The sequence below is a fragment of the Accipiter gentilis genome, chromosome 23, assembly GCF_929443795.1.
Source record: "Accipiter gentilis chromosome 23, bAccGen1.1, whole genome shotgun sequence".
Taxonomy (NCBI): domain Eukaryota; kingdom Metazoa; phylum Chordata; class Aves; order Accipitriformes; family Accipitridae; genus Astur; species Astur gentilis.
The window spans coordinates 3,050,496-3,064,034 of record NC_064902.1 but is presented as its reverse complement, the minus strand read 5'-3'; the positions used below and the strand labels follow the sequence as shown (position 1 = coordinate 3,064,034).

At 36.6% G+C, this 13,539-nt stretch overlaps 1 protein-coding gene across 8 annotated transcripts in view; it reads right to left on the bottom strand.

Moving 5' to 3' along the window:
* TAMM41 (TAM41 mitochondrial translocator assembly and maintenance homolog) overlaps positions 1–13,539 on the bottom strand; it is a 37,164-nt gene that overhangs the window by 7,859 nt on the left and 15,766 nt on the right. For 4 of the 8 annotated variants that reach the window (XM_049826787.1, XM_049826790.1, XM_049826793.1 and 1 more), the window contains 2 exons: positions 5,674–5,771; positions 2,632–3,641 (listed from right to left, as the gene is read on the bottom strand). The exons of 1 other annotated variant lie outside the window; for it this stretch is intronic. In XM_049826787.1, the coding sequence (XP_049682744.1) occupies positions 5,695–5,771 (77 nt within the window). In that variant the 3' untranslated portion in view covers positions 2,632–3,641; positions 5,674–5,694. Of the gene's footprint in view, positions 1–2,631; positions 3,642–5,662; positions 5,772–13,539 lie in introns of those variants that run through there. 3 more of the 8 variants (XM_049826788.1, XM_049826792.1, XR_007509306.1) reach the window with 2 other exon arrangements.

The following is a 13,539-nucleotide window of genomic DNA, read 5'->3' as shown; positions in this document are numbered from 1 at the left end:
ACATGTTGATGGAGGAAGTCGGCATCCTGTGTGGTACAGTTTTATGCACTCCTCAAACCTTGAAGTCTAGGAGCAGCCAAACACCATACTGCTAGCCAAATGGGTTGCTCACAACGGTAGGCAAGTTAATAAAGGGACACAATACTGAGATTAAGGACTGTAAAGAGAAGTGGAAACCAGAATCTACAGTTATGTGTCCAGTCAAATTTTGATTTCCCATTCATCCTGTCACCTAGTTTATTCCCTCTGAAGCATGAGATAGAGTTACGTACCTCACTGGCACTGTTGATCTCAGAGCCAGCTAGGCCCATGGTGCTGACTCACCTACGGAAATCCTTAATAGTTTGATTGGGTCCAGGCTCTTCATTACAAAGAAGTCTTTTAAGACATCAAGGAGTAAATCATCTGCCTGGTTGCCTTTAATGAAAGCACTGTTACACGGAGGAAAAAAGGGGATGGAGCATGAAACAATATCTATGGTGGAACAGCCAAACCAGAACAGAGGGATGTCTGAAGAACAGAACGAAAGACTTGAGAATTAAGTCAAGAAGAGAAACAATAAAGCAGTATGGAAATAGAGCAGGAAGGTATAAACAGGAAAGTTACAAATGGAATGAAAAGCTAAAGTGACTATTTTTCATGAAAGAACAAACACACCTCATTACGACAAAGAGTTAGTAACATATTCCCATGTACTAACTTCCCGTGCAACAATCACTAGTTATTTTAGTGGATTACAGCTGTATGACCATAAGAAATCATTTCCACATACTGTTGAGGAACTTCAAAGGCAGCTAACAAGTCTGAAATCAATCTCTCTTCTCTTAAAAGTTTTACATAGCAAAACGTTGTAACAACTGCATAAAGTATTTTATATTAACAATAGAGAGGAGTTCAGACTGTAAGCTGCTCTAGGCTATGATTCATTCATGGCTCTCTGCCAAAAAAATAAACACATTCAAGACCAATGGCCTCAAGGGGAAAGGTAGGCCACTTTTTTAAAAAGTATAGAGATAAATGATTTACAGAACAGAATACAGTTTAAGATTTCAGCCTATATGGATGATGAGGAAGGACTTTCCTACGTCTCAGATTTACTGCACAGACTTGAATACTGGCAATGTGTCAACAGATGGAGTAAACTAGGAACTATTAAACTGGGATTTGCGAAACTCTCTCCAAAGAGCAAGAAATGACCCATTATATTGCTATACACAAAGAAAGTTCATAAAGCCAAATCGAGATATGCAATGGGTATTTCAGCCACGCAAGACAAACATGGCCAGTTCAGATTACAGGCACCCTCTGCAGTAAAGTAACACCTGTAAAGGGAAAGACCAATCCACTGGCAGCATGACAAACAGTTTAAAGGTTGGGAGGGTTTGACGCCATACAGCATCTGCTGCACATAAAAATGTTTAATTAGCTGCTAAACAGCAAGCAGTACATTCCTATTTTTGCTGTGAGAACATTATTTCTTGAATAAATGCCCTTGCTTAGCTAGCAAGGTTCAGAATGAAGATAGCTGCTTCGCTACAGGAGCTGAGGCCAACTCATTCTCACACATCAGATTGACTTGTAATTGACTTTTAATGTTTTGAACCACCATTTCAGTAGCAAGCACCTTCTGAAACACCAAAACCACTTTTAAATACGTCTTTCTTTAATATTCAAAACATTATCTTTAACTGTATTGCTAATGGCTTTTAAAAGAAAGGTGCTTTTTAAAATGCTTCCCTAGAGTTACAACTGCATTTCATCATTTGAAGAATTCTAGATTTAACTGCTGCTTATACCCAAACTTAGCAGTAGTGAGGAACGGCAGAGAAGGAGAAACACTGAGCCTCTCATAATGCAAGATATCCTCATAGGATATTCTATTTAAAGTTCTAGCACACACACATCTCCAGGGTACCCTCTTCTCAATAAAAGGGAAAACAGCCACAACTTCAAGGTAACAAATAAAAACCACCAAAGGGAATGAGCTGTTAGAATCCAGCCTTCACTTATGCTGCAGCCATACCCCAGGAGGGGTTCAGCAGTGTCCAGCTGTACTAAGACATCACAGAGTTTTTTTACATTTGTTTTTTACTTCTGTAGATTCAAGCAGCCCAAGCTATATGTTGCCATTAGTCTCAAAAAGGAATTACATACCTATTCAACAATGGTAGTAATGTATGCATTTTAAGTCAAGCATGTGATTAAATGCTTTGCTAGTAAGAATTCTCAACCAGATGTTGGACAATCTTATGACACATGATCTCTCTCAACCAGTGCTTGAAGCAGTTACAATTCATGAGCCAGTGGTTTCACATCCTGTGGTGCTGTTATTTAACCAGGTTTTAAAAGCCCCATCCTCACATTTTTGTGTAAAAAACAAAACACACACACCCCCAACCAAACAAAAGGCACAGGTTGGTCAGGATGGTTTTGTTCAATGATATTAATTCCCAGTATGGCTCATGATGTAAAACTTCACTTAACTGCACTATTACAGGAGGAAGGAACGAGCTCCTTAAAAGGTAAGAGTGCCTAGTTTTGCCACTGCCTACTATATTTTTTTTTTTTAATTTGCTCATATTGCTTATTCTGTGGATAAGTTTTTGCTCCATCTGTGCACCACAGATGTCCCCCCCCCCCCCTTTTTTTTTTTCCTTTCAGCTTATACATTTCTATACAGCACCTAGGAAAGCCTGCATCCTTGAGGGAATTATGGGAATTAAAAAAATGCAATAGTTACATTTTCATTTAAAGAATAAAAAGGAGATAAATGAGGCAAAATTTGGAATAACATTTTAGTTGTTAGCCTTAATTATCTGATAATGTATTCAGTACACAGAATAGATTTCTAACAACCCAGTGTGCAGCAACTGACATTTTTTAAAAACATAAAAAACAACTATAGTTTTCTGCTTACAGTATTCAATTCCCAAAAGTTGACTACAGCAACAGAATTCAGACATACACAGAGAAAAATAATTTCACTAAGAATGATCTCGTTGACTTTGTCGAGGACAAATCCTCAGCAGTGTTAAGCATCCTCTCCTTTAGGAGTTAAGTCTTACTTAGACCTCTTCCCACACAGCCTTAAAAGAAAGTAAAACACAACTACAAAAGAAAGCCCTGAACATATAAAATTCAGTTACATTATAAATAAATAAATAAATAATTCTGCTAACTATTCATGCAGAGGGTTATTTTTGAAACTGTCCTGTTTCCCACAAGAACTCAATTTATTATGTGCTTTCAATTTCAGTTTCCAATTTCTTTTTGTATCCTAAGACTTTCACAGATAAGGACTTCCAATAATACAATGAACGCTACTAAAAATTTGCTAACACCAAATTGCTGGTGTAAGAATCAGTCTTTTGTCCATGCTTCTGCCCATATGCAGTTTCTGCTACAGTGTACTTCATTTGGAATAAAAAAATAAAAGCTGTTACCTCATTAGATGACTAAAGCAGGCAGTTCTGCCAGCACTGCACTTCTTACCTGGTAACTATTTCATTCAGAAGGTCATGACTCCATCCTGAATCTTTTCACGTGCTGTTCATTTGTCCGCAAGCTTTGTATCTGTTGGGGTCTGTTTCTACCACTGGGATCAGTATTCTCTGTTCTTAAGAATTTTCCACCAAGCATACCTAAGTAAGTCAACATCTGATTTCAGATTTCTTTTTACTAGAGCTCATGCTGAAACGTAAAAAATGGTATGGCTATTTCAAGTCTTCACTACATATGAAGTTAATTTTAAGGTGGATAGGGTATATTTTGTATAAAATACTTCTAGATTGTCCAGAAAGGAACCTCTTCATGCAAACAAAAAAATTCAGCCAAAACCCAAGGTTAACTTAATTTAAGCAGTGACTTTAATTCCCGAGCTCCATTTCTTATAATATAAACTTTTCAGATTAGGGACTTTGGCCTCTTACTAATAGGCACAGAGAATGCTAGTACCATACATGCAACCATTCTTTAGTTGAAGTCACTTCTTTTGTAGAATATGCCACCATAAAAAGGGTAGTTGGCCTCCTAATATCAGAAAAGGGACATTTGAGGGGATTTGTCTTGCTAATGCAGAGTGTTAGGAATCTGCCTAAGACCTTAGAAAGTTCCTATTTCACAGTAATATTTTCCAAGAAAATTTTAAAAAAAAAAAAAAAAAAAAAAAAAAAGGACACATTTCTTTCTTTCCTGAGTCTGGATTCAAATTTGCCATTTTAAATGCAAATATTTTAAAATAATCAGTATTTAAAAGTTCCCCTGTGACTAAAGTAAGCCTCAATGAGTCATATTACATACAATAATGTATTTTCTGTCTTCTTTCTTAAATTTATGCTTTGAACTGCTCCCTGGAAACAATTAGCAGCCAATATCATTCCAATAACATTTTTTTTTTTTAAGTGAGATCACTAAATCAAATGTAGCTTGAGAGATGGCCCTCCTGATCCCATAATACACAAGAAAAAGATACATGCTAATCAGGAAAGATAACTTTTATTTCCATTTACCTTTAAAATTATTTTTATCATTAACACTCTCACAAATAAAATTGAAGTGTTTTCTCAATTTATTTCTATTAAGAAAAACATCCAAAATTAGCAAACCCACCTGACTCAGTGCAAAAAATATTCTATTTACAACAGATACTCCAAATTTACCGCATCACACATGAATACTGCCAGAAATGTCCATTTTTTAATGGCATGATTAATGTAACATGTTATGTACAAGTCCATTTTTTCTTTACTTTAGCTAATTTAATTAAGCAAGGGAGAACAAGTTTTATCTTTGTGGACAGTATTTTCAGGAAAAAAATAATAATCAAAGAATCAAACAATAGGTACTTTTGTTCATAAAATTCCCAACTTTAAAGCACTTGGATAGAATCTTCTACCAAACAACACACATTTCATAAATCTGCACAAGTAGGTCCTGAATGTCAGTGAAAGTATGACTTTCCTTCCTGCTATGACACTTCTGATAATGCTTACCCATCAGATGGGCAGTTGTTATCTCGGTCTCATGAAAGGAACATACAAATTTTATGAAAGGACTTGATACCTTACAAGCTTCTCATTTCAAACACTCTTTCCCACACTGGAGATCATTGTCAAAGTTTTTGGATTCAGAATGTCACACATCTGAGAAAAAATTTACTTTTCCTGAAGCCTACCCTGCAGAAGCACCCTGTAAGCATCCTCAGAAGAATTCCAAGGATGAACTTGTAAGTGCAGAAATAATGTATTTTGAAAGGACAGTTTCATATCTACTTAAAACTTAATGCACTCACGAGTTCCATAAGTCCCTGATGGAACTAAAATTGGGACAGGGAATATTTTGAAAGATCCTGAGGGTATTTTGAAAAATAAAGCTAGCAATACGTAGAAAACAAGTGGCTTTGGTTTTTAATTCATATATAAAATAAATCCTTTTTACTCAGGATTTCTGAAAATCCAAGCTATAGTATACAGGAAAATTCATTTTGGTATTTACAGAGTATAATTCCTTTGCCCTATTACCATCGAACCTTCCCCCACTAACAAAAGGTCCTATTTTAGTAGAAAAATTGGGCATGTAAATTATTAGAACAGACTTCTTAAATGCCCTTTAATCTCCTCAAGTAGGCAAAGCAACGTCTGCAAAATATTTTGAGAAAAAGTACCATTTATTTACCCATACACAGTATATCAAGACTCAAGATGTCTTCCTTAACCATCCTTTTGTCATTTTATATAATTTCTTCATACTGTAAGTTACAGATTTCTTTGCCCCTAAAAAACAAGAGAGAGAAAACCCAGAAAACATCAACATTTAGGAAGGCTAACTCACATAGTAGGTTCTTACTACATGAAGTAAAGTATTTCCCTGGAAGAATGACAGCCTAATCCATCAGGCAGACACGCAAATAACCTTCTTGTCACATTCATAACACAGTAAATAATGACACAAATAAATATTTTTAATGGTATCAAAGCATGCAGAATAGAATAGGTTCATTCTGAAGGTCTGACAACGTTGCATACAAGCACATTGCATAGACAATGACCAAGGTATAGCAAAAGTAGAGATTCATGATAAAACTCTTAACTAGTACAGAGGGAAACAACTAATTTACATCATTGTTCCTAAATGCTAAATACAGGAAGGCTTTTAAACCATCTGGGTCTACTGCAGACCCTCACCAAACCAATACATTATGCTTTTCAAGCCCCTTCTGATAAGGGGGAAGGAGGGAGAGAGGGGTGAACCAGGACAAAAGAACAGTCTGCTCAAGCAAGACCAGCAAACTCTGCATGACTGGAAGACAACAAACTTTAAACTTCCAAATCCTACTTTACCAATTTCTTCCGCTAATCAGATTGTAGTTGGCCTTGCTTGATGCTATACATCAGGCACCTAGTTGCTTTGTTGTAGACCAATTCTACGCAGTTAGTATTGAGAAGCATCACACTGATGCCCATCTTGATTAAACATAATCAAACACGGTGCACCACCAGCAGCTTTCCAGGACAAACAAACCCAGAGCATTGCTATGCAAAGGCTTGTGAATTAAAAAGGAAAACAGAGAACTGTTTTTTCATAGGAAATGTGCTGCTGACTGTTGAGGTGGAAATCTGTTCTGGTTTCAACAAGTTGTAAAGTACATTGTAACCTCCTTGAATATTTTGTTATTGCCTCATCCTAACTAATGGCAGCTACCATTTCGTAACTGAGAGAACAGCACATCTGCAAGAGAATAAAACTGCTCGACTTGCTTAATGAAATGACATCTGTGTCCTCAGGTAAAAAAAGGATAATACTGAAGTTATGATGGGTATGGAAAACCAGATTAATAAGGCATATACCCAGGTGAACTGAAAGAAGCAAAAATAACAAGATGATGACAAACAGCTGTAATTTGGCAACACTGCCAATATCAGAAATATAGCATGGACACCAGTGTGAATACCCTGTCACAGGGATATTGTCTGGACCAGTTTTTCTTCAGAGTAACCTGCCTGTCACTTGTTTATAATAAACCTCATATGAAGCCAGAATAGCTGTCATACTCTAGCATCATCCTGCAGTAGCCCACAAGCAGTGAACTTTGGTAAATACCATACCTTTATGCTAGGCCTACAATGAAGGAAGGCATTTCTCAATTTCATAAAGATACAGAAGGATTTTACAGCAGTCATTTCCTCCAAGCTTTTACAAGTTTTAGATACGAAGGGATTTGAGGATGACTCCCACACAATTTGTAAAGTGTGCCCTTAGAGTTAAACACTTTCTGAAGTTCTACCAGAGATAAGGCTTCTCTTACAGACTTAGAGCAAAAAAAAAAAAAAAAAGATGAAGGTTTGTTGGGTTTTTTTTGCTGGGTTTAGTCATCTAGCATTTGGAAACTTAAAATATTGTCAGTCCTGGCATTTCAGCAGGGTTCTGAGATCCTAGCTAGTGGAGCTACTTGTTTTTCCTCCTTCCAGCTTTTTTTGATTAAAAAACCACTCCAAACCAAAAAAATAAAACAACATAAAACACAGAGTGACTTTTCAGATTACAACACAGTCTAATTACACCCTTACAAATTCAAAACTGAAAAGGCAAGTTTTTAATGCTGCACAAAAAGCCTTGATTTTGACACTCACATGCACAGATTAAAAAGTATCGTACGTTATACTTAATACTATCTTTCCTATGTTTATTTAATAGAACACTGTTTACCTGACAACACTGACTAAAAGTACACAGAAGCAATTTAGCCAAAAGTCATATGGTATAACACACCAGAACACAAGGAAAGATCTTCTGGAACAAACAAGCAGCTTAGACCCAGGTTTAGCCATCTACTGCATTTGACTTTTTTGGGGGGGTAGAAAAAAAAGGTATGGTAATATTTGATTTTGAAAAGACTTTAAAAAGCAATCAGATGAAGATAAAATACTTTAAATGGAAGATGCATTCAGTATTAGCAGTCCAGAGTCACAAGAAGTCAAATGAGTATGCAGTAATAAGTAAAGTACATGCTCTATTTCTGAAGGAACGTGACAGAGAGTAAAAAGCCTATCACAACAAATATGCTGCATATAATCAGTTTTGCACTTCTTGTGTCTCTAACTGTAATTTAAATAAACTCAACTTTACCTTTTGTAAGGAACCATTTTCAACCTACAAAACCATGTGCATCCCATATGTAAGCTCAAACTTTTCTATATTTAATAGGTTTTTGCTAAAAGCAAGCACACTAATGTGGGCTTTTCTTTGCAGCATCTCAAATAACAAGTAAATAATCATGTAAATTCTGAAGCACCTCACATATCTGCATTAAAATTGCACAATGTAAGAATTCCAGTTGCAGAACAAGGCCAGACTGAGCTCAGGCATAGCACATAAATGAAAGAAGCAGTTCCAGTCTCCAAAGCTAAAACTATGTAACTGTACGGCTTTGAAAGTTACTGTCCAATCTCCTAGGCACTATACTTCCAGGATACAGCCCCTTGCATACTGAAATTGCTCTGCCAGAATCGATGTTGTTCTGCCATTCCAGTAAAGTCTGTATACTTCTGGAAGCACAGTATACCATGTGTCAAATCAACAGTAACACAGCTGATACAGCCCTGCAGGACTGTAATTAACTGTGCTGGCACTGCAGCCTGCAAGTCAGCTTGTTCTATCAGCTTGCCAACCTACTCTGCCTCTTGCAGCAGCCCAACATAAAGAGATTTTTCTCCTTCATATTTTCCCCCTGCAGGGAGCACTCTCATACTGAACTCCACCCACTAGAGCCTTATGTAATAAGATGCTTACATTTCTGCTCTAGCACATCATGCTACAAAGCAAAATACAGGTTTATACATACAGCTGGTTTCTTAAAGCAGCCCTCAGGGTGATGAGTCACATCTGTAGTAAAAGTTAATGGTTGTAATTATGGCTCAGTCTCAGAATCTGAAGCAGTTGGACCACATGAAAATGTCTTTCTACTTTAGCTATGAATCTATGACTTGGTGGTTCCACCTCCCCTTTAGATTTTTCCACTATACGATACAGAACAAAGACCTAATGCACATGGAATCAAGACCACAAAATTTCAGTGTAAACATAAGTCGTATCTGGTTTTACTTAACGATCCATGTTCATTTTTTTGGAAGTGTTAGTGTTGTAAGATAGTAATTTGGCTATAATGTAAGTCCCACAAAGTTTCCTGGTACATATGCCTGGCTGTAGTATTCTTTACTTCCTTTTGAAAAGAAAGACTAATGCATATACTGCTGAAGAGCTGTCATGTGGAGGCAAATAGTTACATAGTTAGTGTATCACACACAGACACATGCAAACTTTTTTTACACACTTTTACAGTGAAGTGCAGTGATATGCAGTATCTGCTCAGGCAGCTGATGAAGACAGCAGTTATCACAAATCTACAGAATATTTTATATGTAAAGATGTTCCTTACAGTTAAAAAAAAAAAAAATCCTTGAAGACACAGTATACTAATATCCCAATTCTAAGAAAACAAAAGTTATTCAGAGCAGCTACAAGCATTTGTGCTAATCTTGTTCAAGATTGTTCAAGTATCTTGAACAATCGCTTCAACTGATGATTTAATTCATAGTACTTTATTTATAAGAAATTTTCAAAACTTGCAGCATTCCTCTAGTAAGATATAAAGAAGAAATCTAAGAGAAGTATCAACGTCTCCTTCAGAAGAGCTAAATATAAGAACTTCAGAGTTAGTTCCCAAAGACCATGCAGACTCCGGCTATGTGGGAAAATAAATCAAATGATGGTGCCATCTCTAATGGGAAACAGAGAGGCAATCTCACCACAGACTTGAAGAAATACATAGGCACATTTTCAAAAACTAAATAGGGCATTTAACAACAAACAAAAACATAGAGCTTGAGCTCAACTTTAAAACCACATTGGCAGAAAGAGATGAAAAAAGTTCTCTTAAATGGGTTGAAATTCTTTATTTTGCTTGTGCTCCTTGCCAATAATGTTAATACACAGCATGCCATCTCAGCAACAACTACTCCTGATTTAACATTTAATTTAGAAGCATGCTGTACATTGGACTACCATGCTACAGACCAGAGAATAGGCATTACGCTTTTTGTTGTTGTTGTTAAGATAAAACAATAAGCTAAGGAAATAATTTTGTGTCGCCATTACATTTCAAAAAGAATGATGGCCATGTAATGAAAACTAATTCTTTTGCAAGCAGACATAGGACAAAAGTACAAGTTACTAGGAAAAGCAAGAAAAAATAGTCAGACCTTATTTAATGGAGCCACTGATTTCCTGATTCTCTTTCATAATTCACTATTCTTAACATAAGCACTGCAGAAGGACAGAGCCATATTCCTAAAGTCTCTAGTAGAAAGTATGAAAATAGTTCTTAGGGGAACAGTACATTAGACAAGTCTTGGTTAAAGAATGAAGAAAGAAATACTTAGGGATTAAATTTAAAAGTTCACTTTCCTGTAATACACATTCCTTGCTTGAGTCAAACAAATACTTTCAATGTAGGAGCCACAATATTTTGTCTGTGTACAGTATGTATCTATAGGAATATTGGCTGGTAGGAGCCCCTAGAAATGGCAAAGCAAGGTGAGCAGCATTAATGCCTGCCACCTAGTGACGAAGTTTTTAAATTAAGAAATTGTGATTGGGAGAAAATCTTCATTAGAAGATACAGTAAAATTTAACATAAGCTCTATCATAAATGTTTGGAGAGAAATATTTAAGCAAAAACAGGCAAAAGGCTTCTCCCAACTAACTCCTCAAGCCATGGAAACCCATCCCTCCTAAATTCCAGGGAAGATCACTGAAGATCATACAAATACCTCATCTGCAAAATACTGAGGTCACGCCCCTGGTCAGTTAAATTTTAGTTCTTCAGTGTGCACTACAACGTAGGTTTTTATTGCAAAAAATACTACTTCTGTACTTCTCTCCATCTTCAGTGAGCAAAACTGGTGGTGCTCTAGTAAGGCCCACACACAGGCTTGTCGGGAAGCAGGGCAATGCCTACTAGCAAGTGAGGCAACACTCACTTTATGTGCAGTGGCACACATTACAGAAACACTCCTGATCCTAACTGAAGCACCAGAACTCCCTTTCTCCAGCCAGGGTGGCCTGCACAGCAGTGCTCAGGAAGGTTAGCTCTACAGGCAAGCTTTGCATTCATTAAACAGCATTCAGAGGTTAGGAAATGCCAGAAACAGTCCTTTTCCAAATCTAACTCATTTCCCTCAGCACATAATCTGTGAGTAACCCCAAAAGATCAATCCTGAATTCTGTTGCTAATGGTTTTGGCCAGATTCTGGCAGAAGTGCATAAATACAGTTAAAATAAAACAAACTACATTATGCTAAAAGTAAGAAAACTAAACTCTCCCAAGCCTCCTTGCTCAAATTTGGCTTGTGTTTGAGGCAAAGGATCATAATTGCTTTGCTCTACCTGAATCAAACCGCAAAAAAAAATGCATTTTCAACACTAAAAGCACTAGTAGAAAATACATGGGTTTAGTTACTCTATGTAACTGGCTGGTTAGAAGACAACTAGAGTTTGTTCTAAAAGGGGAAAAAAAAAGAAAAAAAGTAACTACATATAAACCAAAAAGCAGTTAAGACAAAGGAAAGAAAAGGCATTTCACAAATACCTAGTTCCAGGTGCATAAAACAGAAAACACAGTAAAAATTACAAGCCCTACTAAAAGATGCATTAGGACCCCCAAAAAGTCCTAGTAACAATAGAGGCTCTAAGTGATTTACTGCATGACACACAAAAGGAGCTAACAATACCCAGAAGTGAGTTTCTGTCTGGCAGAACAGACAGAAGGGGGGCATAAATAATCTCACAAAGCTTAACTATTTTTCTTCATACTCTTGCAGTTACACACAAACAGCTTTGCTCCACAGGTCAGTCAGACTGCTAACTTTCACAAGCACTGAATTCAAGATGGTAACAATGTCTTTGACCACTCCAATTATTTCACTCTACAAAGTCTACTCTTCATGGATTTAGAAACAGATAGGTTACAGCCAGTATTTCTAAAAGAGGCATGTTACAGAAGAAGCCTTTACCACTAGCAGGTAATTTTGACAACAAACCCTATAAGAAAAATGTCACCTATTTGGTTGTAAACATTACATTAGAAGCTAACACCTGCAATACACCTAACTCGTATAAAACATAAATTTGCTTCTCTCAGATGGAGCTGTGTCCTTAGTCTCCTCCAGCTACTAAACAAAGTTAGGCAATAGTTTTGTCAGACTTCTTCCAGTTAATAGAATTAGACTATTAACAGAAACATATAAAAAGTACAACTGTTCCTGCTTATTTTACTCAGCAGACCACTAACGGTCCTGAACACTGCAACTTGTGTTTCTTTACAAGGAGGTAGGAAGCATAACATGGAGCCACCAACTTCAATACTAAATGGGAAGGGAACAACAGCTGTAGAAGTCTGGATAAGGACTGCTCAGTAGGAAACTATACAGCTGCTTTTAAAACTAGTAATGGCATCATTTGTATGTAATTGCTTTTGTGGAAGAATTAGGAATAGGTATGAATGAGTTCAGAAAATTATTTGAGCAACTTCATGCAAGCAGCAAGGACTTTTCACTTTGCAGGAATTAAGACTATCCCCAATCAGAGTTTTAAGCAAATTAAGGCTCAGGTCTTAAGTCCTTCTTTTAAATCAAGCTGCAGTGCTTTCAGCTTTTTAAATTGTAAAAATCAGGTCACCTTAAAGTTAGATTTATTCCAGAACTCAGGAAACAGGATGAAACTTCACCTATGTAACTGGCAGTAACTTTCATTCAGTTAGGAAGACTTTGATAGCTGAAAAGCATCCCTAGTTTTCCCATGTTTCTATAAAAGCAAGTCCTTTTTTTCCCCTTCTACACCTTCTCTCACATTGACTTTGTAATACTCTTTTTGTAAAGTAGTTGATTTTGAAGTATGAGAGTTACAGTAATATCCAACGGTCACCAAGTATAGGCTCAGTTTGAAATACATGATGTCTTCAAAGACACACCTGTCTTCCGAGGCTGAGGAAAACATCGGTTCCTGTCAAAGCTCTCTCCCTCAAAACTCATCCTCTCTTTTATTTTATGATGAAATAACCTTACAGTCTACATAACACACCAATACTATGTACTGATCATTTAGGGATCCACTCACATGTAGAAAGCCAGAGTGAATTATAAAGTAATTTTTCTGGTTTTTTTAATACAAAAAGAGCGGAAGTAGTGCAAATCTGGGCCACATATAAGATAAAATTGAAGTCAGAAGTTGTTTTTTTGTTACTTTTGGGTTGTTGGGGGGTTTGTTTGTTTAAGAGTCATATAGACTCCAATTCCTTTTGGCATTTTACATTTCTCAATAGTTATATAAAGCTTCTGCTTTAAATGTTACTTTCATTTTCCAGGGGCTTTCAATCAGACACCCCAAAAGTTTATTCTTTAAACTCTTGTAACAAGACAGTCTTGGGGCCCTACGATTTTTACTTTGTGAAATCAGAAAGCCTATGCTGATAGAAATCACACACAT